General features: G+C 45.4%; 1 protein-coding gene across 10 annotated transcripts in view; it reads left to right on the top strand.

Moving 5' to 3' along the window:
- TBCK (TBC1 domain containing kinase) overlaps positions 1-27,895 on the top strand; it is a 2,754,978-nt gene that overhangs the window by 148,374 nt on the left and 2,578,709 nt on the right. For all 10 annotated transcript variants that reach the window (XM_069630931.1, XM_069630933.1, XM_069630936.1 and 7 more), the window contains one exon: positions 3,689-3,909. In XM_069630931.1, the coding sequence (XP_069487032.1) occupies positions 3,705-3,909 (205 nt within the window). In that variant the 5' untranslated portion in view covers positions 3,689-3,704. The remainder of the gene's footprint in view (positions 1-3,688; positions 3,910-27,895) is intronic.

Below are 27,895 nucleotides of genomic sequence, written 5' to 3' on the forward strand. Positions count from 1 at the left end.
GAAAAGACATCAGACCATTGACGGGAGACTAATCTCTAGAGAGGAGGGGCAATGTAAGGCAGGAACAGGAAGGGGAAAGTGTGTGTGTGTGTGTGTGTGTGTCAGTGACAAGTATGTAGAAAAGGTAGTGTAAGGTGTGGGTGGGAGTGTGAGAAGGATGGTAGAGAATGAAAAGAGGATGATTGAGTAGTGGTGCGAGAGGAGCGGGAGCAGTGATATATCAAAGGGTGGAGGCGAGGAGTAAGAGGATGGCAACACCGGAGGGATGAAGTCTTGGTGGGAGAAAGAGTAGTGAAGAAGTGAGTGGGCATGACCGATCTAGCCTGAATACCAGAACAAGTTCCCATTAGAGCAGTGACCTAATTCTAGAGGTTAGGGCAGTTAGCAAGTCCCTGACTGAGTCTAGTCAGCCTGCTCACAGAAAAGCCACACATTGGAGAAGAGAAGATCGTAGACTGTAAGGGTTACCATTCGGAAGAACCAGGTGTTATGGATGCTGTTAGGGAGAATTCTCTGTAAAGGCTAATTTCCCAAAACCTAGTGAGTCCCCCAGCAGCTTTGCTGGATTTTTGGGGTTTATTTTTATCTCCTGCTAAGAGTGAGACTCTTTTACTTCCACTCTTAGACATGATTTGAGGTGTTCCTTTGTCTTCCCATGTGTTTTATGGGCTATGGGGTCTTTCACTCCATAGGGTCTCATGTGTTTTTGATGTGGGTTACACAGCACCCTCTGTGCCGTAACCCAGGGGTGTCGTAGCGACCCCCAATCATAGACTCCATACCCTGGGACTGACATCTGTCTCCCAGGGCATGTAAAGTCACCATTGGCTTTACTAGTCCCAATTATGAACAGAAACCAGTACAAACCATCATATTGTGGACGTATTGGTTGGGGCAATTCGTTTGCCCCGGGGTCTGTGTTCGAGGGGCACGTCTCCGTCCCCCCTGATCGAGTTTTGGCTGGTGGCAGTGGATACCTCTTTTTATATTCGACCGCGAATATATCTCTATGGGATTTTCCCATTGTTCGTGGCTACTCACTTTAATTATTTAATTCCTATAGCCTCGAACATACCGCCGGTTTATTTATTTAATATTAATTCACCGGTTGGTATTTTTTGCCAGAACTCGATTCTAAAATGGCGTTTGTGTTCTCTTCTGCGACTCCAACCCAAGTCGAGCCCTTTGTTCCCCTTTTTGGCGGGCTTCTCCACAGAAGCCTCCAAAAGTGGTGCCACTCTGTCTGGGTACCACAGGGGGTGTGGGAGGGGGTTTAGGCACCCTGGACTGAGTTGCCTTGGCAACTCAAGTCACACTCTTGTGTGATTGGCCCAAACCACTTAGCATGTTTGATTGACAGCTAGGCTGAATGAATGAGGGTTTGCTGCATAAAAGCAGGGCTTTGGGGACTGGAACTTCAGAAGTCGCCACAGGACCTAAGAATCCGAGGAGGGAGAAGCTGAGCCGACCTGCAACGACGACACCATCGGTGGAGCCCTGCTGAACCGTCTTGCTACTTTTCCAGACGACAGAGATCTCCAGTCCAGAGAGTCTTCTTCCTTTGACTGGTGGGGATAACCAGTTTTGCCTTCTTTTCACCTTCCTGGAGCATCTCGTGGCCGCCTTGCCCGTGCCAAGCACCCCGGCAACCGGAATACCACGGCTTACCTCTACCGCGAAGAGAAGGGTAGTACCTTTTAACCGAAGAACTCCGTGGCTGGTTTCTTCCCTGGCAGTGCAACGACCTTCATCTTTCCTCCACGGCGAGACCTCCTCTTCCTCTGGACGAAACACTGACTTGCACCCGCTGCCAGGAACAACTGCCCCCGCTGGAGCTTCCTTCACACTTAAGGTACTGTGTCCCGCCTGGCTTCTCTTGCGACAGATCGTTCGGGGTGACAGTAAAGCCTCGACTTTCTAACCTGGGCTGGCCTGGGACAACCTAGCTAACTTTTCCTGACTTTAATTTCATTCTTTGTGTGCAAACTATCTACAAGACTCTTTGGGCATAACCCCACTGTGTGAACCCGGACCCCTTCTGCTTGCTCTCTCCAAGAGTGGGCCTGGCAATTGACTTCCTTGCTCTCCAGTAGAACTCTGCCTATCCTGCCTTACTGTGGTTCTTTTAAAGTATTGAAATTTGTGTGCTTCCATAACTCTGCCTTTTTCCCTCCCTTTTTAATAATTTATTAGAGTGCCATCTTATGTTAAGCGCTCACCTCGGTCTGAAAAGAAGTGGTGTTTCTCATTAAGACTTGTCTAATAGGTAATTAGGGTTGTATATATATAATAGTGACTGTGTGCTGAATTTACTTTTCTCTTTGTGCTAGTGTAATCTACAAGTGTGTCTTTAAATAAATAACTATATACTTTTACACCAAAGCTCTGGTCAGTGTTTGCTTGTTCTACTGTATCTCTGTACCTATTGTGTATACTCTATATACTGCCTAACTCTTCTTGAGGGAAGTCCGACTGCTCAGCCACAGCTACCAAGTGAATCTGTGTGGTACAGACTGCTACCAAGTGGGTTTACTGCCAAACACCTGTAGTCTTAGATCTTTTGCAGTGGCCCCTAAGGGAACTGCACAGGTTTCTGCCTAACAGATGCCTAGGTTAGGGAGGAGGGTTGTGGGCTGCAGAGAGTTATCAGGACAAGCCCTTCAAGTTAAAATAAAAAACCTTCAACTGTCCTCGAGACTGTTTTCTTTGCCATCTGTGAAACACAACAATCATATTATTGAGTGTTCACTTGTTTAGGCCTTAGAATGCTGTACGATTTTCTAGCCACTTCAGAATGCTGATCTTCGATGTGGACTCCCTCATGGTGAAAATCAGACCCAACTGCGTCTTGACTGCTGTGAAAGACATGAACTGTCTATGGCTTATTTCATGTGTACCTCTTAAAGATAAGCAGAGTGTTTTCCAATTGGTGAGGCCCAGTTCCACCTCCAGGATATTCCCGGTATGGCATCATATGTGGAGAATACTATGCTTCGGTTCCTCTGTGACAATTTGGGGAACTTGGACATAGTGCGATTGCCTGTAGAAGTAGTAATCGGGCAAATGCGTGTCCCTCCCTTGACTCTGAAGGGCCAGGATCTATTGACCGGAATGGTTGGTGGAAATACATAGAAGTGAGGGTAGTCTTTAATCTGTCATTCCTCTGTGAGCAGAGCCCTGGACCAATGCATTTAGAAATGCTTGAGGCCTTCTAGGAGCTTTAAGAGCATAGCTTGTTGGTATTTAAGACTACACCCCACTCCAGGAATGTTCAGATATAGTGTTGATAGTGAACAGGGCAATCTGTTGGGTTGAAAAGCAATTGTGCCTGCCACATTTCCTTGTCCAACGCTTTCCAGTGCCAAGAGGCAATTCACTTTGCCCTGTTCATGATGTAAAGAAAGGTAAACATAAACGGATGTTAAACGTTTTGGCACACACATGCACCTCCCCCACCACCTGTGCAAAGACTATTTCTCTGTCGATCTTGTTAATTGTTGTTTTAAGAGTAGTGTAAACAATAAGCTGAAAATAATTGGGTAGCTTTCTAATGGATGAATTTGCCATCATCGATCAATTCTTGTGTTCAGAATGTGTTTGGTTGCTGACATCTTTAGAGAAGTACTTATGAACGCTGTGTTTGTTCTGTTTTACTTGTGAATTTTATTTTTATTACCTACCTTTCCAGAAAGCTTGAAAACAGGATGCCTGATCCCATGTGTCCTTTGAAGGATGCTGAGATGGGGGCCTTCACCTTTTTTGCTTCAGCTCTTCCTCATGACGTTTGTGGAAGCAATGGCCTTCCCCTCACTCCAAACTCGATCAAGATTTTAGGGAGGTTCCAAATCCTGAAGACAATCACTCACCCAAGACTCTGCCAGTATGTGGACATCTCCAGGGGCAAGCATGGTGAGCATACTTCTCGCATAGATTTGTTTTCATTTTAGTTGCATTTTAGTAGTCTTTTTGTTCAGCTACATTTCATACTCCCCTGCTCTTAATACCCCTTCACATAGAATGTGTCTTGTACAGAGGTTAATTTTACATTCCTTTATGTGACTAATTCTCAAGATGACTTCCATTACCCAGTATGGTACGTGGTTGCTCTGCCTCATGAAAAATAAACATAGTCAGTCTCTAAGGGATCCTTCAGTTCTGGCAAATATGTATCTGACCTGCATCACACTAACTGGCCTAGTAGCCAATCCTGGAGACATTGATTTGCCAAAGAACACAACATTTCGAGTGGTAGTTCAAGTCAACATTACTGTGATATTGAACTGTGTGACCTGTAAGGTAAACTGAGATGTTTGCACCAGCGGCAGTTTATTAAATTACTGTTTTCTGTTCTACATGTTGGGACCTGTTGTATGTACTTAAAAACATGATGGATGGAACATTTTGGATTGAACATGTGCACTAGAAATTCCTCTAAACAGATTTTCTTCCCACCATACTTATCCTGAGTGTGCTATTACAGAAAGTGACAAGCCGCATTCAAATCCGCCTTGGCTCTATCCACAAAAGGAAGTGTCCAGACTAAACTTCCAGGACACACCCCCTCTGCACTAGAATACAAGCAAGATCCAGGAGCAAGCAAACACAGATCTGTTTTTTGTCCGAGGTTGTGCCCATACGTGGCTCTCTGGCTGGCTTTTGGAATTCAGATTAAACTCTTTGATGCGGCTCATCAAGCCCAAAAATATCTTGTGGTTGTATGTGTTCACCTGCAGAGGGTACATGGCCTTCTGTGCAACCTGGCCTAGGCGAGAGCACTGGGTGAAGGTCACAGAATATAAATCTCCACTTTCCCTCAAAAGATGTAGCCCAGTTGCTGCTGCATCCACAGCCATCACCTTCGCTGCTGTGCATCTAGGCACGGCCACGCTTCCAGGATACACCATGTACACTTACTGGAACATGAAAGGAGTACACAAAGTGTATCTAAACGCTGCCTGCTGCCCTTGTTCTCTCACCATGGGCTCTGTGTTACTGGATGTGCACGATATGTGGCATCATTACTTCAATAAGGAAACCACACAGAGCTACAGTGGCCTAGTCGGAGGCACTTTATGCTTTGCTAGTCAGCCTAGTATAGGTGATATTAGTATGGATTAGGTATGTGATTTGGCAAGCTTGAACTAGCTAGACTTAAACCTATGCTACCTTTTTGACGTAAGGCCGTTCCTGGTAGAAAATGCAAATGAAAGATGATCCTGTGGCTCATCTTTCTCCTCCTGTGGAGAGTACTGGCGCAGTCACTCTCTTATGAAATTAACTTTTTCTAGGTGCCTTGTAGTTTTCCTTTAGCCATATCTCCCAAAAATAAACATACAATGTGCAGTAAAACAGCAGTATGTATAAAATGAGCAATTCATATATGTTTTGACTTTTTTAAATTTACATTATTGATCTATGGTCTAAATAAGGGTGGCTGTACACGCACTGGTATGTTGTAATGCAACATTTATATACTGTGCCAAATCATCATCATCATAGTAGTCTAAACGTACTATTCCAGCCAAACCTTTAACTGCAGGCCACTGCGTGGGTGGGGGGCACCAGTAGTAGCCATGTCTGCAACCAGCCACACTTGCCCACCACCCTTATTACATAAGCTTAATATTCTTAACATCCATGCTGATCTGTTCTTATTTTCCATATGCCAAAAAGCAACTATACTAAGAAACCGGTGCACTGTATCCTAAGAATATTGAAACCAGGCAAATAAAACAATATAGCTGAAGACCATGTTGAACCCCAACTAACATGCATATATTGCAACCCTACTAATGCAACTCCAGTCCTATGCAGAGTAAAGGGAGTCTGTGCTGGACTGCATACAAAATGGATAATTTAACACAAAGTGTTATTTGCAAAGATTAACTTGCTCACAGTTTACGTTTCACTGGTAGATGACCCGCTGCATCCTAGAGCCTCAGACAATCGTCTATGGGAAGACGAGGGAAGTCTTAACAAAAAGGTATTGTTCTCGTCGGAATTAACCAAGCAAGAAGTAGGTTTTCCCTTTGTAGATTGCCTGGAGTTACGCCAGGGAAGAGTGTGGCATACTGAAGACCATAGTCACAAAATGTTTTCTTAATGACATTAAATGATCTATATGCCATTTGAACTGACTTTGTAATGTCTGGATGCATTGCATCCAAAAAAATTCCCTCAAATAGGTTGTCTCCATATATGTGCACAGCCATACCGTTCCAAGTGCCATCCTGGAACAATCCCGCTATAACTCAGAACAATCTGCGAATCTCATTAGAATGCATGCTCCCCCCTTCTCCGACCTATCATCCACCGACAGCTGCCGCCCGACTCAGACCCTTCCTCTGTGGTAGAATGATATAATCAAAACCTACCTCGACCAACTAGCCCCACTCAAACTAAGGAAAGCTAAACCCCTAGCACACCTTAATAGAAATTGCAATGGAAATTGACATATGTCAAATGACCCATTTCCCTAGCTTTATTAAAAAAACAATTCTCTGTCTCTGTCATTAAGCGGTCTCACCATAATGGGTCTAGGTTACTGGCCTGGCTTTGGTTTGGGCGCTGATGGTCGATGAGCTTGCTCCACTAAGAATTGTGCCAAGAATTGGAGGGTCTTTGAGAAGCTCCTGAAGTAACTCCTCCATAAATGAATACGTATTGGATATCTGAGTCATCTCAGGAAGACCAAGTGTGATGAAATGACTACTGCTCTGCAGCAGTACCGGGATGAGTAGTGGTTAAACTGTCTACCCAGCCCCACACTACTACTAAACCATCAATGATCCCAATCCTAAAATAGAAACTGGCACAGCCTGACCTCCTTTGGTAATGTGGGCTGAGGGGAGGCTATACTCTTAAGGAGGGGTGTGAGCGGATAATGGTAGCAACCCAAACAATGTTAGTACATTGGACCCAAAATAAGAGAATGTCCAATCAAGGCTCATTCCCCTTGTGAGACAGTCATGGTATCAAGAGATGACACCGTTAAATAGATAGATTTGGAAAACCTTTATTGGTGCTGGTCAGGATGGAAAAATACCTATGTTGCCCTAACTCTAAGGTGGGAATGTTCCCTAATGAAAAGAAAACTAAGGGAATTCTAAGTCTGTCAGTCAAAAGTTAACTACTGTCTGTGTCAAAACCTATGCTTCCCCTCATTTCGACAAAGTAATATGTGTATGGATTTGGCCAACTGAATAGTGTAAAAAAAAAAGCAAAGTCAAGGTGAATATGGAGCTCTTCCACGGCTCCCTTCCCCAAGTTCAAGCCACTCGGGATACCTTTCCTTATCTCGATTCACTTCTTCACAGGGCCTCTCAGGCTCCCGTTGTCTCTGGCTTAGACCCTCCTGGTTATCCTTCAATGTACCAATGTTTAAAGTTTGTTTCCAAACACAAAAGTATAGTTCACAACAGTTCCACCAGAAAATATCACTATTAATGTGTTGCTTGTGAGACTCCCTTCCCCATTCAAAACCAAGTCCATCTGACTTTCAACTTCAGTATCTCAAATAATTCCTTCTTACACCCCTGGTTGTGGTGCAGTTTGCAGACTACACGACCCACCCATTATAGGTCAGTGCCTTCCTTTGCTTAAGTCTCTAGTTTGGTCTTTAAGGTGGGGTCTCTTCGGCTCTCGTGGATCAACCTCCTGCCTGGGGGCCACCCCAATGCTTCTCAACACTCTTAGTTCACTCACAGTATCTCATTGCCGTTTTGCTCTTACTTCAGTTTCATGTAGCTCCCCTACTGCTGTGGAGCTTTCAAAAGGATTTCTATTTTGCTGACACTTCACTCGCACACAGCTTCCCTGTCGCAGCGATGCTTCTTTTCCTTCACAGAGACTTTCAAATGCATGTACCATTATTCGTGACCACTGCTACTGAATATCCTTTGATACATTCTTTCTCCTTGTTCATATTTCAGTGGTATTCCGACGGCTTTTGGGAATGAGTGCTCTTTCACTCACGATCACACTGCAATAAAGTATACAGTCTTTTCTTAACTGGCACCGGGTTTCTTTCGCTTCACAAACACACCGATTTGAGATTTCACCATTCCTTCTGTCAGGGTCTCTCCACCTGACCTACAGACCCCCTGGGACATTTTGCTTTGCCCAGGCAAATGAGCACCTCTCTGGCCACATGGAGTATGGGATTAATATGACCCACGGCTCCCGTCAGGCAATTCCTCCGGCTCTCTGGAGACGCGACCTTCTCACTGTGCTTTCTCCTGCTCCACTCGGCAATCTTACAGCGTCTTGCTCTCCGTGGCTTTGGTTTGGGCAGCCCTGGCTCTGCTGCCTTTCCTGCTTGCCGTCCAACTCGCTCTCCAGTTTGCTTTCTTTGCCAACATGTATGTTTGTTTTATATCCATCTGAGTAGTTAATAGGCTGCAGGTGGGCATAGTTAAAATCAGTTGCCTGGCCTAGTTAGTGGGACATGTCCATTGGGGAAGTTCGTGTGCCTTGATCTCCACCTTTGTCATCCCAGTACCATAGTTGTGTTTCTCATGGGAAATCTGCACTCCTCTTAACTTCCTCTTCATCTCAGTATTTCCAGGGGAATTACAGGAGTTAAGGGAATAGGACTGACAATAGCCCAAGGCTATGGGAGGGGAGGGTACCCCTTCACCAATGGAAAGCACTCCTTCCGTTAATTGTGTGTTCAGCCAGATAAATTGAGATCAAAGAGCTATTTCTTTTAAGGGGAGCAACATATTTTTCTTATCCCGCTCGCTTCTGTAAGAATAAACAACATTTTATATTTCAGGTCTATAAGCGGTGGAAGGCTAGTTAAATCAATCGTCTATCAAGCCCATCTATAAGATCATCAAGGCGTGGCATTGGGTAAGCGTCAAAGGCGGACATGGCGTTTACCTTCCTAAAATCTATACAAAATGCCAGCTCTGGTCCGGTTTAGCTACCAGTACAATGGGAGAGGACCATGGGCTAGTTGAAGGCTAGATAAAGTTAGCTTGGAGCATTTCTTCCACTTCTTTGGCCACCAGTTCCTCATAGGCTTCAGGCAGTCTGTAAGGTCTTAAATTCACTACCTTGCCTGCTGGTTTACGGAAGTGATGATAGGTGCCTTTTTACTCGTCCAGGTTTTTCACAAAATGCATCAGGGCATTAGTTTATAAGATTCATAAGATCTTGGCTCTGATCATTTGTGATTTCAGGGGGATCAAATGCATTTCTTTTTCTTCTGGCACTAAACAAGATAATATAGTGGCATTGGACTCTAAAGGATTCTCCTTCCATTCTTTCAGGAGATTTACATGATAAATGTGTCTTGACGGTGATCAGGCTGAGATATTCGATAGTGCCAAGGACCCATTTGCTCCACCACTTCATATGGCCAATGCCATTTAAGACAAATTTATTGTCTGAGGTCAACAACAGCACCAAGACTTTCTGCCCGATGGCAAAAGATCTTAAAACCACCTTTTTATCATAAGGTTTCTGCTTGTGTTGGGCCTTTTCCATGTGCGTTTATAACCGAGTCCTAACGGAGGCCATATGTCCTTTAAGTCTTGCAGCATTTTGGGAAAGTAGAATGAGGACCTCTTCCCCCTCTTCCCATGTTTCTCTAATCCTATCTAGTACATCACGGGTTTATTGCCCATATAATAATTCAAAAGGGGAAAACCCGGCAGAGGCTTGGGGATGTTTTTCTTCTTGCAACGAGAGCCCAGAGAATCCTCTTGTCCCATTTCCTCCCGTCTTCATCTACCAGTTTTTTCAGGGTGGTTTTACGAGTTTTATTAAATCGCTCTACCAGACCGTCCGTTTGCAATGGTATGCAGAGGTCCGGAATGTGGTAATATAGAACTCTTTTACCTCCCCTATGAGTTTACTCATCAAATTGGTACCCTGATCGGTCAATATTTCTTGTGAAAATCCTACCTGAGAGAGAAAAAAGGGAGCAGTGATTTAATATTTGCTGTGTGGTTGTTCGTTCCTAAAGGGAAAGCCTCTGGGTATCTCATTGCATAATCTAGTATCACCAACACATACTTGTTGCCCAATTTGGAGGTTACCAGAGGACAAATAATCTCTATTCCAATCCTCGAAAAAGGAATCTCAATAATGGGCAAAAGCTTCAAAGGGGCTGTTGGAGGAAGATATGTAGTGGTCCGTTGGCAAATTTCACCTGTTACATACTTGTTCACAAGATTTAATATCTGCATGTATCCCATGCCAATAAAACCGGTTATTTATATGTACTTGTGTTTTTGTTTGACCCAAATGGCCCCCTTTTAAGTGTGAGTGGGCGATCTCAACCACTACTTGTTTATGGCTTCTGGGAACTACCAGCTGAGTGTTCATTATGCCCTCTCCTGTTTCTCTTGTTTCAAGAAAAAGAATGGGCATCCTCTTCCTTCAGTTTCAGGTAATACCTGTAAGAATGCCTCTGCTAATTAAGTATCATTCCTTTGGTCAAGGGCCAAATCGGGAAGAGTCTTGGTTCTTTTATGCTAGTTCTAGAGGTTACAGGGAGAGTAGACCTTTCATCAGCTTCCCCAAAGCCCAGATCCCCATGTTCAGTCTCCCCTTCCTTAGTTTCTTCTGTAGGTACGGAAATCATGGCTCTTTCAAGTATCCCTTCGGCTATTTGTTCCCCTGGTTGAATTTCAAAAGCCTTTTCACCATGGTTCTGTAATAGAACTTTTATGTCCTCTCTAAAGTCAATAACCCAGCCAGCACATCTAGTCCGAATTTCCAGACCAGTGCCTACTTTGGAGCCAACCTGATGTAACACCCCGGGGGCGGTATTGGAATCAAATGAGTGGGTATCGGCCTTCTTTCTGCTTGAGGTACTGTTTCTTCTCGGCTACTACAGATGTCAAACCCGTTGGGGCCTTTTGTGGCTGCAGTTGGATCTGAGGCTCTGTGACTCAACTTCTTATATTTTAGGGTCCCCCATTCTGTTTCGGTTGAGCTGCATCCAATTACTGCCACCATATGTGAGACAGGCATGGTATCAAGAGATGACACAGATAGATTTGGAAAACCTTTATTGGTGATGCTCAGGATGGAAAAATACCCATCTTGCCCTAACTTTAAGGTGGGAAGGGAATGTTTCCCCAATGAAAAGAAAACTAAGGGAAGTCTATGTCGGCCATCAAGAGTATACTGTCAAAACATGTGCTTACCCTCATTTCTACAAAGTAATCAGGTGTATGGGATTTAGCCAACTAAACAGTGTTCAAAGCAAAGTCATTGTGAATATGGAGCTCTTCCACGGCTCCCTTCCCAAAGTTGAAGACACTCGGGGTAAGAAAGTTCCACAAGTTCTCAGGATTCACTTGGCAAAACTCACAGTACCTTTCCTTATCTGGATTCACTTCTTCAAAGGCTCTCTCAGACTCCCCTTGTCTCAAGCTTAGACCTTCCTGGTTTCTTTCAATGTACCAATGTTCAAAGTTTGTTTCCAATATTTCACAACAGTTCTATCAGAAAATATCACTATTCATTTGTTGCTTGTGGGACTCCTTTCCCCATGCAAAACCAAGTCTTTCTGACTTTCAACTTCAGTATCTCAAATAATTCCTTCTTTCACTTAGGCCTACCTGGTCGTGGCACATTTTGCAGACCGCACAGTCACGCAACCAGGTGCCTACCTTTTCTAAAGTCTCATTTGATCTTTAAGGTGGGGTCTCTTTGGCCCTACTGGCTCAACCTCCTGCTTGGGGGCCACCCAATGCTTCTCAAAACTCGTAGTTCACTCACAGTATCTCATTGCAGTTTTGCTCTTCACTTTCATGTAGCCCCCTTACTGCCGTGGAGCTTTCAAAAGGATTTCTATTTTGCTCACCCTTCGCTCGGGAACAGTTCCCCTGCCGCAACAATGCTTCTTTTCCTTCACAGAGAATTTCGAATGCGTATACCATTATACATGACCACTCCGCTACTTAATATCCTTTCATACGTTCTTTCTCATTGTTCATACCTCAGTGGTATCCCAACGGCTTTCGGGAACGAGTGCTCTTTCACTCGCAATCCAAGTATTCAGTCTTTCCTTAACTGGTGCCGGGTTTCTTTTGCTTCAGAAACTCACCACTCCTTCCTTCAGCGACTTTCCCGCCTGAAGTTAGGGTCTCCCACCTGACACTCGGACCCTCCTTGGCCTTCTGCTTTGCCCAGGGGAACGAGCACCTCTCTGGACACGCAGAGTATGGCATTAATACACCCCACGGCTCCCGTCTGGTAATTTCTCGGGAGACCCAACCCTCTCACTGCGCTTTTTCCTGCTTTACTCAGCAGTTTTACAGCGTCCTGGCGTCTCACTCTCCGTGGCCTTGGTTTGGGCAGCTCTGGCTCTGCTGCCTCTCCTGCTCACCGTCCATCTCGCTATCCAACTTGCTCGCTTTGCCAAACGTGTGTTCCTTTTTATAGCCATCTGAATAGTTAACAGGCTGCAGGTGCGCATAGTTGAAATCCGTTGCTTGACCCTGCCTGGCCTCGTTATTGGGACATATCCATCAGGGAAGTTAGCGTTCCTGCATCTGCATCTTCCTCTTCCTCGTCCCAGTACCATAGTGGTGTTTCTCATGGGAAAGTCTTTTGACTTTCTCTTCTTCGTCTCAGTATTTCCAGGTGAATTACTGGGGTTAAGGAAATAGGACTGACCATAGCCCATAAAGGCTATGGTAGGTCACTATCAGGAAGGGGGGGATACCCTGTCTCCCTCAGGTACCCTCTTTCCAATCCCCAAAGACCCCTCGACTACAGTGGTCTCCCTTGCTTGTCTGCCCCAAAGGTATGGCATCCAAAAGCGATGGCCCGCCCCTGACCACCTGCGTAGAAGATCCTTGGGGAGTAGGTTGGGAAAGACCCTTTGGTTTTTCCCACCCTGTAAAAAAACAGAGAATCAGACTTTGGACATGAAAGGGCACTATGGGTTGCTAAGCAGGGGTGATCAGGCAAAAGATTTCAGCAGCAATATCACTGTTCAAGAATATGGGCCTCATTACGGGTTGGGCGGTAACCCTGCCGGTGCTACCGGTGGGTTGCCGCCGGACCCGTTAACATATCGGTGCCTGACTTCCCGGTGCCACCGGGCTATTCCAAGTCCGGTGACCGGGAAGTCAGGCACTGGTAATTTTGTTAGTCCCCATTGAGACTCCATGGGAATGGGGAATCGGGAGCACCATTAACAACGGTACCAGTGCTCCTGTGAAAACTCTGCAGGCAGGTGCCATCCCGCCAGGCAGGTCTCACTGTGGGTATACCGTTCTTTTGCAGCAGGATTTTTCGTCGCAGGACATTTCATTGCTGTTTTTTTTTGGGGGGGGGTTTAAAAATTAAATATTTGTGGGTGAAAGGGAATAAAAAAAAATAAAAAACGGAAGGGGGCTTGGGGAGTTAACCCCCCAAAAAATAAAAAATAAATGATTTTATTTCGATTAAAAAAAGGCGATGAAAAGTCCTCCGACGAAAAATCCCGTGGCAAAATAACGTAGAACCCTCAATGTGGCGGGCAGGACGGCACCCGCCAGCTGAGTTGTTGTGTGCCGGTAGGCTTATCGGCACTGTTTCCAGACCGGCACAATTGTAATGAGGCCCAATGTCTTTTTAAAAAGTCATTTTGGTCTCAATTAGGTGTCTAAGTAGGTGTTGTACTGAGTAGCATATTTAGTATTTTGCTGAATAGTTTAAGTATTTGGCCGAATGTTAAGCAAAATAATTGTGTTCCCAATTTGCAAACCACTTTTTTAATCCATTAAAGCACTGTTTTAAATGTCTTCCCATGTTGCATTCATTGCTCTTTGTTTGTTTTAATCAACATATCATCATTATTGTAAGCATACATTCCAGAAAAGAACAGATTAACAAAAAAGCAGGGCCCAAATGTTTGAATGGAAGTTACATTGAACAAAATGGTTACTGCAATTTGCAGTTGCCATTGCAAGTTAAAGATATTGCACTCCATTGTGAGTTGAAAGGCAGCATAGTTGGAAAGTGAGTTTTAAAATAAATATTTTTTTATATTCTCTTTATGGAAATGTAACACTGTATACTACCAACAATGCAATGACAGACCTCTTATTTAACATACAGGTAAGTGAGTTTTTCACCTTCACAGTTCACATATAAATGTCTGAATAGTTTTTGTCCACTAATGCAGGACATTCGCAATGGATATATGTGAGGTGAGTGAAATCTATCTCAACTTTATTTCCACCCTCGTAAGACAAAAAGTGGAGAGGACTCTCCCAGAGAGGCATATGGGGTTGGAACAGGGGTGTGCACATGTAGGAAATCCTGACATGTGACTAAATCTTGCCAAGCTCTACAAACAGTAAGAAGGCAATACTCTGTTGGGCAGTCAATCAATTCTTAATCCATTGCCACCTGCTTCCTATTATACTAAAGTATTTAAGGCTCTTATGATTTTCCTATGTCTCTCACTCTTCAACCCTCCGTCCCACAACATTAGCAGATGCAGTACTCTCTATCAATCTGTCCTCTCACACATTTCCTGTTGGGACAGACTGGCTTATAATGATCAAGTGATTAACCAACAAGCAAGAGGCCCATATTGGTTGTGAAATGGCATCCGCATCTTGCACTGTCTGGCGTGTAACTGACTCGTCCCCAGCTCTATTGACCTAGAAGAGGCAACCTAGCCTGCCTAATGGGAAGTCTTCTGAATTCCAACCCCCCCTTACCAATTTCACGAATGGAATATAGCTATCTGACTATTTCCCATACAGAGACCTCACATCTATCTCTCTATGCTCCCTACGGCAGACTGGCCCACAGGTGAACTAGAGAGATTTCCCATCATGGGAGAGGCCTTTTAGGTGTGGACGGTGTCCAGTCATTATCTCGAAAACAAAATGTCGAATTACAATAATGTCGAAAACAAAAATGTCGAATTGTTTTTTTTTTAATTTACATGTTTTTTTGGGGTTCCGGTGGTATAAAAAATGGGTAAAACATTAAAAAAAAATTAAAAAAGGGGGGTTGGGGGGAACCCCCCCATTTCGAATAAAAATCAACAACAAAAAAAAATTCGACATTTTTGTTTTCGACTTTATTTTTTCGACATTATGACTTTCGACATATTTGTATTCGAGATTATGACTATAAACCGGTGTGGACATGTCACTAGGCCTGACATATAACGAACTGCCCCATCTCTAATGGTCTGAACCACTTGTTGTGAATCCCTCCAGTTTCTCCATCAGTATTACCTACCTACAAGAACAAACCATGTTCCACTCATCCTCCACTCCTTCTCTTGAATACCCTAACATATGCCCCTTAGTATGATATTTAATCGGGAATGCTGTCGGACAATGTCTAAATCCATTCCTTTTTCAAAACTGTGTTTCCATATTTTGCTATCTTGAGTTGTTAATCTTTGCCTCTCTGAATTATTACATTGTATTCAAGGGAGAAGCAGCAGCCGAAAAGCTTTCTTTAGCAGAATTCAGCCGAATGCTTCCTCAAAGCTGAAGTTTAGTGCGTCCCTATTTTAAGGTCTACCAGGGCGATGGGGCCTCTTCAAATACCCTATACAGCGTCAACGCGGGCTTCTGCCTGCTTTACTGCAGTTTGAAGCGGTGCTGACATGATTGGGTCATGTGTCCCACTGGCAAGTCAGCCTTAAGTAGTTTCTATGCGTAGGCTATCGCTGGATATAGTGGGCTTTTGTGATGGTCGGTAGATTGCTTCAAACAAAGGCTCGGGGTTCCAAACTGCTTCTGGACTTCTGGGTTGTTGCGAGTCTCAAGCCAGGGTCTCCAGATGCAAGGTGAATCTTTCGTTCTGCACTTCCAATTCAGGGCGTTGTTGGGTACCTGCAGGGGTTCCTCCACCTCCAGTGAGCCAGATACTGCTTCCAGTGGACAGGCAGCAGAGAGTCCTCAGTTCATAGCGGTACCACCCACACCCTTCCCTGGGAATAGTTATAGAGCAGTGCTTACCGCTCCCTTGAATGCCTTCTGTTGACCACTCTATGGTAGAGGACTTTGGAATAGACTATGTTCCCAGCAGAGGTCCAGTGAATCATTCTTCTTGTAGGAGTCCAAAGATGAATCAACTAAGAAGAGGTTTTCCTTTCCTTTTTAAAGTCCAAATATTTCAGGGGATTGGTCCAAAGATAGCCTGCTGTAAGGGACCCAATCCAGGCTGTTGTAAGTAGTGTCCTTTTGACTAGCATTTTAACCAGAGGTTTTTGCCTGCAGGAAATGGGGTGGGCGTGAAGTTGTAGAGAGCTGTAGCAGAAACCAAGATGGTGAAAACCCTCTCTCAGCCTACCCCTCTCTTCTACCTAATCTGATTCTGCCCCCTTACTATGTCTGCTGACTTCAAAAGGACTTCAGTGATCAGCACCCTGGTCTGAGTGTGGCTTTATGTGAAGGCTGCCTTTTAAAGCACCAGTTCCCAGGGTCCCTCCAGGCTAGGGTTCCTGTGCCATAGAAGGTAGGTGTTGCCCTTCCTGTGGGGGATGAAAGGGGCAGCTTCCTGGCTATTGACCCACATGACTGTTGTGGAGAGAGCCAGGCCCGACAGCTAATACACATCTTTGTCATAGCTGAGGCCTGCTCACCAAGAAGACACTTGTATGCTATCAAATTGCTGTCTGTATAATTGTGGGACATTAGGAGTCACCATGTCACAACCAAGCATGTCTTATTTTTACATACTGGCTTGCCACCAGGCTGACTAAGGTGCACAAATATTATGTTTTCGATCAGAGGTGCCGAAGATTAAAAAGCCACCTCTGCCTATTGGAACTGTGTTTTAGCAGCTGTCAGTAATGCGCTTGTGACCTTTGAACCTACTCTGCTGACACTTCCAAGCACTTGTTGTAGATGTTAGACTGCTACAGCAAAGGCATAGGATTGCACTATGGATTTGGAATAGATCTTTATTAAAGGGGGTCTGTTTAACAGACCACCCTTTCAGAAACCAAATAACTTGCATAATAGTAATTATTAGCTCTGGCTAACCCACCCTCACAGATGGTCTTTTTGTCACACATCGAAAATAAATGGTGTTTTGCCTGGAACAAGCTTGAAGGTCTTTATTCTTGGCTTTCAATTTTTACATTGTGCGTTGGCTTGTCTGTTGCTGGCTTTGTAGTTATATTGCAGACCATTGATTCTAGCTTCAGCTTCTACCAATTTATCAGAAATGCAAACTGTATTTGGCTCTGTAGGCACAAAACTCCAAAGTTACTGATAGTCCTGCAATCAGGTGTCCCTCTGACCCACCATACCCCTTTCTGTGGTTTGTCTGTTTAAAATAAAGTTCTAGGACATCAGAAAAGACACCCCACTCTGGTGCACCGAACAAATTGCCACATGCTTGGCCTGCATGCAGTTGTGTTGCGGACTTCAGCCGGCACTTCAAAACCTGTGAGGAATGTTTGCCGTCCTCTCCAGGCTCGTCATTGGCCCTACACCAAAGATGGCAGCTGGGTTTGTAGTGACAGCCAGCAAATCGAATAGTTCCCCCACACTGAATCGGAGTTCACAGCGAGTACCCTCTGAGTGGCACACCTCTCTACTTCTGCTGAAGTGCACTCTGCTTGCATTGTAGTGGGAATCAAGGGAAGAAGTTGTGGTGGTGGTTAGGCTCATGGAGCTCTGGTACAATGCACTGCCATCTTCGTGGCTAGCTCTCAAGCCACCCCCCAATCATCTTCTAATGTATGTCATTTTGTCTTCCTGAGGGAGCCTGTAAAATGCCTGATCCTAACCTTCTCTTGCCCCACCCCCACAATTGCTGGACAGTGGAGCTTCTGGATGTGGCAGTCGCCCGGCAGCTCTGGGGTTCAGTTGGATGAAAGTAGTTGGCGTCTAAGTTTTCAAGAGTCTCCTTTTAATCGTTACAACTTGCCAAGCCTTAATAAAATGAACGTGGATGGCAACCCCTTGGTGAGAATGACTTGGGCTGCTTAGACACACTTCAAGACTCTTAACTGTTACTTCTGATGCTCAACAGCTAAATGCTCCCACTAACGTATGTCATTTAAGAAACGTTACTCACCATAGTGACGACTGTACTCCTAGACCATAGTGCCTCTGTCTCCATAATTGTGGGCGTTCACACTCATGGGGCGGTGATAGGGAGAATTCTCATACATTGTTGATTTCCCTTACCTACAGAGACCCTCAGCAGCTTTGCTGGATTTCTAGGATTACATTTTTTCACCTGCTAAGAGTGTGAGCCTTTTATTTCCCACTTACATGTGTATTTCTACTTTTTTGTGTGATTTTGGGCACTGGAGACTCGCCTACTCCATGGCACCATATTCTTCCATGTGTGTTACACAGCACCTTCAGCGCAGTGACACAGGGTTGTCTTTTAGACTTCCCACCGACTCCATTTTCTGGGGCTGACTACTGTCCCCCAGAAAAGATAAAGTTGCCATTACGTTTATTTAGTCACTTTTACCACAGACGCAGTACACCCCATCTTCCATGAGTATTGGAAAGGGTTAATTCTTATCCCTTTTTGTTTGTCTCTTGGAGCCTTGTTTCGCTCCCTTTACACTAAGACTTGGCTGGTGGCAGTGGTATCTACCCTATTTTTTATACCGCAGTTATCTTAAATAACCATGGTATTGTTTTAGGCTATTATATTAACCTCAAACATAAACCCGCTTGACCATATATATTTTATTACGGTTCCGGCTGGGTTTATTCGCCATTTCTTTTTGTAAATGTCTTTCTCGTGTTTTACTCTGCGTGCCAAATAAGGTTTGGTCCCTTTGTTCATCGCCTTTTCTCAGGCTTCCACACAGAAGCCCTCCTTTAGGCGCCTGAGAGTCTGGGTAGGCAGGATGTGAGGGAGGGGTTTTAGGACCCCTACCATGGGTTCCCTTGGTAACCCAAGTTGCACTTCTGTTTGATTGGCTGGGCGACTGTGCTTGCCAGGACAGCCACCCTGCTGTGTGATTGACAGTCAGGCTGTATGAATGGGGGAAAACTGCATAAAAAGCCAGTCTCTGGGACTGGAAGAGCAGAGACGCCACTGGAACAAAAGAACCTACGAGTAACTGACGGTAGAGGACCCCTACAAAGACCGAACCGCCCGGTGAAGCCCTGCTCCAGGTCCGAATCTTCAGAATCCGACGACTTAGAAGATCCTCCAGGAAACTTCTTCCCTTGAGCTGGTGGGACCAACCAGTTCACCCAAACTGCAAGCCAGGACCCCTCTGGTCGAATTCGCTGTACAGAGCTACAGTGGGTCGGATAGCAAGGAAGGTCGGTCCCTGCGTGGGTTTTAAGGAGTGCACCTTTTATTTGTTGCTTGGCTCTGATGCTGGTTTCTTCCCTGGGTAGTGCAGGACCCTCCAGTCTTCCTACTTCTGATCAGTCTGACAGTCGCTTCAGGAACCGTGAGCCTACAGGAACTACCAGGAACTTCTGCCTCAGCTACAGCTCCCTCTCCGTTTTAAGTTGCTGTGCAAATCTGGTTGTTCATTTCGTTCAGCCGCGGTGAAAGTGGTCTCCATTCCGAGGGCTTGTCCTTCTGTTCTCTTTGAACAAACTTTTCTACCAACCAACCTCGTCCGAACTTTACTGCGAACTACACTGAACTGTATTATCTTGAGCAAAAGACTTTTGAACCATTGACTTTGGCCCTAAACCTTTTCTATCTGATTTTATCATTGTAGTCTCTTGTTCGATTGGCCTGACTACCTACTTGTTGGTGTGATTCAATTTCTGTTAACTTCTGTCTTTCCCTCCCTTTTAAATTGCTGGAGTGCCATTCTGCTCTCACTTCATTTTGTGAGCTTAACTTGTCTGGAATTTAAGGGAAGTGGTGTGGTGTATTAAGACTTTGATTTTTAGACTGCTTATAATAGTGCAATGTTATACAATTGAAGAGTGAAATAAATGTATATTCTTTTACTTGAAAACATTGAGTCAGTGTTTGCCTGAATCATAGTAATTGCTGTCCTTTGTGTAACTATTTGATAGTGCTCACTTACTCTTGAGATAAGTCTGGCTGCTCAGCCACTGCTACCACTTTAACTGTGTAGTACAGGCTTGTACCAAAGGTGAAATTGTACTGTCACTTGTAGTCTTAATTGTGCGTGGTGTTCTCAAAGGGTACTGCATATAATTCTGCCTAACAGGCGGGACCGGTGCATTTTGGTGCACAGCAAAAATTCCCTCAAATAGGTTGTCTCCATATATGTGCACAGCCATACCGTTCCAAGTGCCATCCTGGAACAATCCCGCTATAACTCAGAACAATCTGCGAATCTCATTAGAATGCATGCTCCCCCCTTCTCCGACCTATCATCCACCGACAGCTGCCGCCCGACTCAGACCCTTCCTCTGTGGTAGAATGATATAATCAAAACCTACCTCGACCAACTAGCCCCACTCAAACTAAGGAAAGCTAAACCCCTAGCACACCTTAATAGATGGTTCACCTCAGAACTAAAAACATTACGCAAAGACAAAAGAGACGCAGAGGCGTCCTGGGGGGGGGGGGGGCGCGGAAGGGTGGACTTCTATGCAGAGTAAGGATAAATTCATAACTGTCTCTACTACCTACAAAATGGCCATTTTAGATAAAAAAAAGGAAAAATTACAACACTTGAATCTCCAGCGCCAAATCTAGCTCAAATGAGCTCTTTACCATCCTTAAAGAACTGGAAGCTCCCTGTACCCCACTTGACTCCTGCAAAAAAAATGCACGCTGGTGTCATCCAAAGGCCCTACTCAATAAAATCACATTGCTGGAATCAAAAATTGAAGCTAAAAGATCTAGCCTATCAACCGCCAATACTCGTAACACAAACACTAATCAGACTAATCCGAGCGCACAGCATGCTTCACTCTCCAAACTAGTCAAAGCATTCGAATTCACCCCTGTCACCGCACCAGAGGTTGAGTCTATCATTAGAAGTCTTAAATCATCTAGGTGCCAAGGAGACATATGCCCAGCCTCCATCATAAAATAAGGAGCGAAAGAATTTGCCCCTTTTTTAGCACCACCTTTATAAACACGGCCTTTGCCTCTGCACTGTTCCAAAAAAAAAAAAAAGAAATCTCAGACGGCTGGGTCATGCCTCTCATCAAAATACCCAACCTTGATCCAAATATCCCCACCAATTTCAGGCCAATCACCACACGTGCCTTTTCTCCTAAACATTTTTTGGACAAAGCTGCATATATCCAAATCCAAAATCATCTTGAGACAAACAATCTCCTAGGCCCCAGTCGGGCTTCTGGCCAAAGCATGGGACAGAAACCGCCCTCTTGGATCTGAAAATCCAATTGGATGAGGCCAGGGACAATGGAAAACCTGCCCTACTCCTGTTGTTGGACTTATCGGCAGCGTTCAATTTAGTTGACCATAACATCCTAACCAACCACCTCACCACAGCTCCCTCTTTCTCCAGTAAAGCTGCAGCCTGGGTTAATGTCATGATCTCTGCTTCCAAAAGGTCAGGGTTTTCCCAACTCCCTTGGAAGCAGATCCATAACCCAGGTTCCGAGTGCCAACCAGTCCCAATTGGGACCTTTTGGACCCAGTCCTGGCGCCAGTGGCACCAGGCTCATAAATATGCCCAATCCCAGCGCTGGAAACGCCGGGCTCATAATGCTTGAGTGGACTTACCTGCAGCAGACCATGCTGCTTACTTGCCTGCCAGTTGAGCCTCTGATCCTCTTCTGTTTGGAACTACTTTTCCTGTTGGGTGGGGCAGGAGCCACTCCCTAGATTCAGAACACTGGAACTCTTCTGGAAAGCAGGAACTCTTTTCTTACCTAGGCGTGGCTGTGGAAGGAGACACCTAAGCACTACAGGAGGCTATTTAAACCACACCCGATGGATGAATCTTGCTTTGCGTTATTTTGCAGCAGAACGCTCATCGTGTCTTCTGCATCTGATCCTGGGCCTAAGGAAAAAGGCTTACCATCCTGAATCCAGTCTTCAGCAACACCTATAAAGACAAGAAAGAACAGGTTAGCATTACGGTCTTCAGTCACAGCTCTTCACTTACCTGGTCCATCGGCTGTCACCAACGCCTCGCGCTGCATTCCGGCATCTGAAAGACAAAGGCTTACCTACTCTTCGTGCGCTCCGGAGGTCTTCACACTGCATTCCGGCATCTGAAAGACAAAAGCTTACCAACTCTTCGCACGCTCTGGAGGCCTTCGGCGCTGCATCCCGCATCTGAAAGACAAAACAATGTGCGTTTAAAGACATTGGGGAACTTTAATACTCACGTGCCATTACTCCTTTCCACATCTAACCCAGTGGGTATTCCGGCACCCTGCAGCCGCTCCGAACTTGTACCTGCAAAATAAAAAGACAGTTAGAGCGCATCGTGAAGCAGGCAACAAGCGCTTACTTACGTGCTTCCAGGCGCTTCTATTCATCACACGGGCTCCATCTTCAACTCACTTCAGCCCGTCATCCGCCATCGCCGGAACCCTGCAAAACAAGAAACATCATTACTAAAGACTTTAAAGACATTAGAATTACTCGAAACTTACCGTTCGTGCAGTAAACGACGGACAGCAGTCCTCTGAAGTCAAGAGGCCTGCTCCCCTTATCCAGTGAAGAAACTGGTTACAGCACCCTGCCCCGAGGAAGATGGAGAGCACGGCGTTCACTTACCTAAGGTGAGAGCGTTAACTTTTGGGGTTCTACAGGAGAAGAGAAAGGGAAGAAGAGAGAGACTTTCAATAACCCAGTTCCTTAATCCCATATTTTCTATCTGCAGACATCTTACCCTTCGAGTCAGACATACAGTGCACAGAGGTCCAGCCCAAAGAGCCAGCCGTGTGTTACACATCACCTTTGAAGATACGGTATACGCCCATTCAAGACCGGCGCCTCTACGGGAATCAGGTGAGCGTTACAGAACGCAAAGCCTACCACAAAACTCCCGTCTAGGCGCTATGGAAACCTCGGATACCGACCAGCTAGCCCAGTTACTTGGGGAACTAAGGGCAGAAGTGCATGCAGCCCGTCAGGAAACGAACGCTCTAAGAAGGGAACTGATTATTTCCAAGGAGCGAACAGATGATCTCGCTAGACAATTGCTACAGTCACAAGCCGGACAGACCCCGTTACCCGCATCTGGGGGAAATCTTCTTTCTACATCCTCTATGAATCCAGTGCAGATCAACCTACCTGGGAATGTACCTCTGGCTCCGCCCGAACGATTTTCTGGTGACCCAAAGAGGTTTGCAGTATTTATCAATCAGTGCCGGTTGCATTTCTTATGCCGGCCAGCAGCCTTTCCAACTGATCAAGCTAAAGTAGCTTTCGTGCTTTCGTACCTTAGTGGCAATGCGGCAGACTGGTCGATCCCTCTAGTAAATCAAGATGATCCGGTCCTCCATGATTTTCAAGCTTTTCAGCTCAGTATGGAAAAACTGTTCGCAAAACATTCACAGGGGCAGGCCTTGGACAATGAGCTTCTTTCGTTGCAACAAGGTAATCAAGACCTTTTGGCTTATATTGCGTCTTTCAACAGACTGATAGTGGAAACTCAATGGCCTGAGGACAAAAGGATTATGCTGTTTTATAGAGGTCTACGTGGAGAGCTCAAAGATGTGTTAGCCCAAGTAGTGAATCCCCCACAAGATTGTTCGGACTATATAGACTTAGTCGTTCAAATAGATCACAGACTGCAGAACAGGAAGGCCGATCGTTCCAAGTTTGATGCTCGAGTATTTTCCAAACCGCCAACTCCTTCCAAAGGAGTAGACTCCGGGGAACCCATGCAAATAGGGGGTCTGAAAGGTCGTCTAACACAAAAGGAGCGGGAAAGGAGAAAACAGTTGCAATTATGCCTCTATTGCGGAAACTCAGGGCACTTTCTTCGAGACTGTCCGGTGAAACCTTCCAAGAAGGCAGTAGGAGCTGCAGTTACCAAAGTTACAAACTCTGAGCAGGGAAACGACCTCGCCCGACAAGAATAGAGGTCCTCTTGCCGAGCGTGAAAACCAGTTCCGTGACCTCGCATTTCGTGATACCTATGGTCCTCATTAGCCCTGATAATCCGGATCGATTACATGCAATTGAAGCTTACGTCGACAGCAGTGCCATCGGCAATTATGTGGATCATGAAATGGTTTTGAGGATGAATCTAACTCTTTGTCCCAAGGCTGTAAAGGACGTCATTACTACGGTGGATGGTACGGAGATAGCCTCCGGGCCAGTAACGCATACCACTCAAGAGGTGACGCTAGTAAGTCAAGATGGACACCATGAGAAGATCGTGTTCGATGTGATCAAGGCCCCTCAGTTTCAGATTATTCTAGGAATACCTTGGTTAGAGAAACACAATCCTCTGATCAATTGGCGAGCAAGAACGGTCCAGTTTCCAGAATGTGCCTCTACTTGTCACCCTCCACCTGGTGTTGCACTGGCAGCAATTTCTTCATAGACTCCCCAGTTACCTCCCGAATACCTAGAATACCAAGATGTTTTCCGGAAGGATCAGGCTAACTCTCTACCTCCTCATAGGTCTTATGACTGCCAGATAGACCTGATACCTGGATCTACTCCTCCTTGTAGTAGAATTTATGCCTTCACCAAGCCTGAGAACCTTCACCTTCGACAATACCTGGATCAATACCTGGCAAATGGGTTTATTCGTCCTTCCAAGTCCCCTGCTTCTTCAGCTTTGTTCTTCGTTCCAAAAAAGGAAGGAGACCTTAGAACTTGTATAGATTATCGCTCCCTGAACCAGATCACCGTTAAGAATAGATATCCGTTACCGTTGATCCCTGAACTCCTGGACCAAGTCAGACAAGCATGCATATATACAAAGCTGGATCTTAGAGGAGCTTACCACTTGGTACGAGTAAAAGAGGGCGATGAATGGAAGACGGCCTTCCGCACCAAGTATGGGCTATTTGAATATCAGGTCATGCCCTTCGGACTTTGCAATGCCCCGGCCGCCTTTCAATATTTTATGAACGATACCCTCAGAGAGCTCATAGATGTGTGTGTTGTTTACATTGACGACATCCTCGCTTATTCTTCATCGGAATCTGAACATCGGAAACACGTGAAAATGGTCCTCGAAAGATTGCGTCAACACAAACTTTTCGCTAAGTTGGAAAAATGTGTTTTCAACGTGACTGAAGTTGAATTCTTGGGATTCATATTATCACCTGGCGGAGTCCGTATGAATTCAAAGAAGGTCGATGCAGTTCTCAAATGGCCATCACCATCCTCCGTAAAAGGTGTGCAAAGCATGTTAGGCTTCGCTAACTTTTACCGCAGGTTTATCCCCGAATTCTCTCGAATAGTCCAGCCCATCACTGCCTTGTTAAAGAAAAACAAACGTTTTGAATGGTCTACCGAGGCAGAACAAGCTTTCCAGGATTTGAAGACTAAATTTATCTCTGCACCAATCTTAAAACACCCTCGCCCCGAACACCCCTACATCGTGGAAACTGATGCTTCAAGCCTTGCCATGGGGGCAGTTCTATCACAAAAGGACCCGGTAACCAATCAGTTGCATCCCGTGGCATTTTGGTCCCGCAAATTCTCGCCTCCTGAAATCAATTACACGATTACTGACAAGGAACTTCTGGCTATCAAGTCTGCCTTTAAGGCTTGGCGGCATTATCTGCTGGGGGCCCGACACACCGTTACTGTGATTACGGATCACCGAAACCTGCAATATTTGAAAACCGCAAAAGCCCAATCCTCTAGACAACTCCGTTGGGCATTATTCTTTGCCGAGTTTGACTTCATAATTACCTATCGACCTGGTACAAAGAACGGTAAAGCTGATGCCCTTTCTCGGATGGGAGTGGAAGAACACTTGATCAACCCTAAACCTGTACCAATCATTCCCGAACAAAGAATTCTGGGTGTAATCGCCACAGAATCCATAGAGGAAGTTAAGGATAAAGCCAGGCAACTTGTAACTCCAGCAGACATACAGAATTGGCATCTGCAGGGAAAGGACTTTGCAGTAAAGGACAACTTATTGTATTTCCAAGAACGATTATACCTACCCAGCACAGATGTACAGAAAAAAGTAATCTCTTGTTATCACGGTTCTTTAATGGAAGGACATCCCGGTATGGCCAAGACCTCAGAAAAGATCAAGCGCTACTTCTGGTGGCCGTCTTGGAAAAAAGATATCAGAGACTTTATAATGTCCTGTGGAGTATGCGCCCAAAACAAGAGTCAAAAGGAAAGACCAGCAGGCCTCTTACGCCCTATTGACATCCCACCTCGCCCTTGGCATACGCTTTCTATGGACTTCATCACCGATCTACCTCCATGCTCCGGATACAATACGATTCTAGTAATCGTGGACTTATTCTCCAAGATGGCGCATTTCATTCCGCTCAAAGGCTTGCCAACAGCAGCAACTCTGGCCCGAGAATTTCTCGAAAACATCGTCCGACTGCACGGTTTTCCTTCGGTTCTAATTTCGGATCGAGGTAGTCAATTTATTTCTCATTTTTGGCGAAGTTGCTGTCGGTCGGCTCAAATTGATGTGAGACTATCGACCAGTCACCACCCTCAGACCGACGGACAAACCGAGAGGACCAATCAAACTCTGGAACAGTATTTACGCTGCATGCTGCAACAAACTGAAAAAACTTGGAAAGACATCCTTTGGATAGCCGAATATGCCTACAATAACTCTGTCCATTCCGGAACTGGGAAAACCCCGTTTTTTTCTTTTGTACGGCAGTCACCCTCGAACCTCGGAGTTGGATCCCCTCCAAGATCTTGAAACACCAGCAGTAGACTACCTGCATTCTACAATCACCCAAGCCTTTAAGGAAGCTGTTTCTCACCTTCAAAGGGCTAAAGAACAATACAAGAAAGGAGCAGATCAACATCGGAAGGAAGCCCCTCAATATCAAGTAGGGGATCAAGTCTGGTTATCCACCAAATATCTACCTCTAAAAGGGCCACGCAGATTCAACCCAAGATACCTTGGTCCCTATTCCATCACTACCATAGTAAACCCAGTAGCGGTCAAGTTGGACTTGCCCCCGCACATGAAGATACATCCAGTCTTCCACGTCTCTCTATTAAAACCCGTGCAACCTCAAACCCGACTAACTAAATCTCCAAAACCTACCCTAGTTGATGGAGAACTCGAGTTTGAAGTCAAAAGCATTCTGGACTCCAAGATCTCCAAATCTAAACTATTTTACCTAATTGACTGGAAAGGCTACGGCCCCCAAGAGAGATCCTGGGAATCTGCTGAATATGTCCACGCTCCTCGCCTAATCAAAAGATTTCACCGAACATTTCCTGACAAGCCAAAACCCCCAGAGAAGCCCGGTTTGGGAGGGGCCTTGAGGGGGGGTACTGTCATGATCTCTGCTTCCAAAAGGTCAGGGTTTTCCCAACTCCTTTGGAAGCAGATCCATAACCCAGGTTCCGAGTGACAACCAGTCCCAATTGGGACCTTTTGGACCCAGTCCTGGCGCCAGTGGCACCAGGCTCATAAATATGCCCAGTCCCAGCGCTGGAAGCGCCGGGCTCATAATGCTTGGGTGGACTTACCTGCAGCAGACCATGCTGCTTACTTGCCTGCCAGTTGAGCCTCTGATCCTCTTCTGTTTGGAACTACTTTTCCTGTTGGGTGGGGCAGGAGCCACTCCCTAGATTCAGAACACTGGAACTCTTCTGGAAAGCAGGAACTCTTTTCTTACCTAGGCGTGGCTGTGGAAGGAGACACCTAAGCACTACAGGAGACTATTTAAACCACACCCGATGGATGAATCTTGCTTTGCGTTATTCTGCATCCTCTGCAGCAGAACGCTCATCGTGTCCTCTGCATCTGATCCTGGGCCTAAGGAAAAAGGCTTACCATCCTGAATCCAGTCTTCAGCAACACCTATAAAGACAAGAAAGAACAGGTTAGCATTACGGTCTTCAGTGACAGCTCTTCACTTAC

The sequence above is a fragment of the Ambystoma mexicanum genome, chromosome 6q (assembly GCF_040938575.1).
Source record: "Ambystoma mexicanum isolate Mex_15411 chromosome 6q, UKY_AmexF1_1, whole genome shotgun sequence".
Classification (NCBI taxonomy): domain Eukaryota; kingdom Metazoa; phylum Chordata; class Amphibia; order Caudata; family Ambystomatidae; genus Ambystoma; species Ambystoma mexicanum.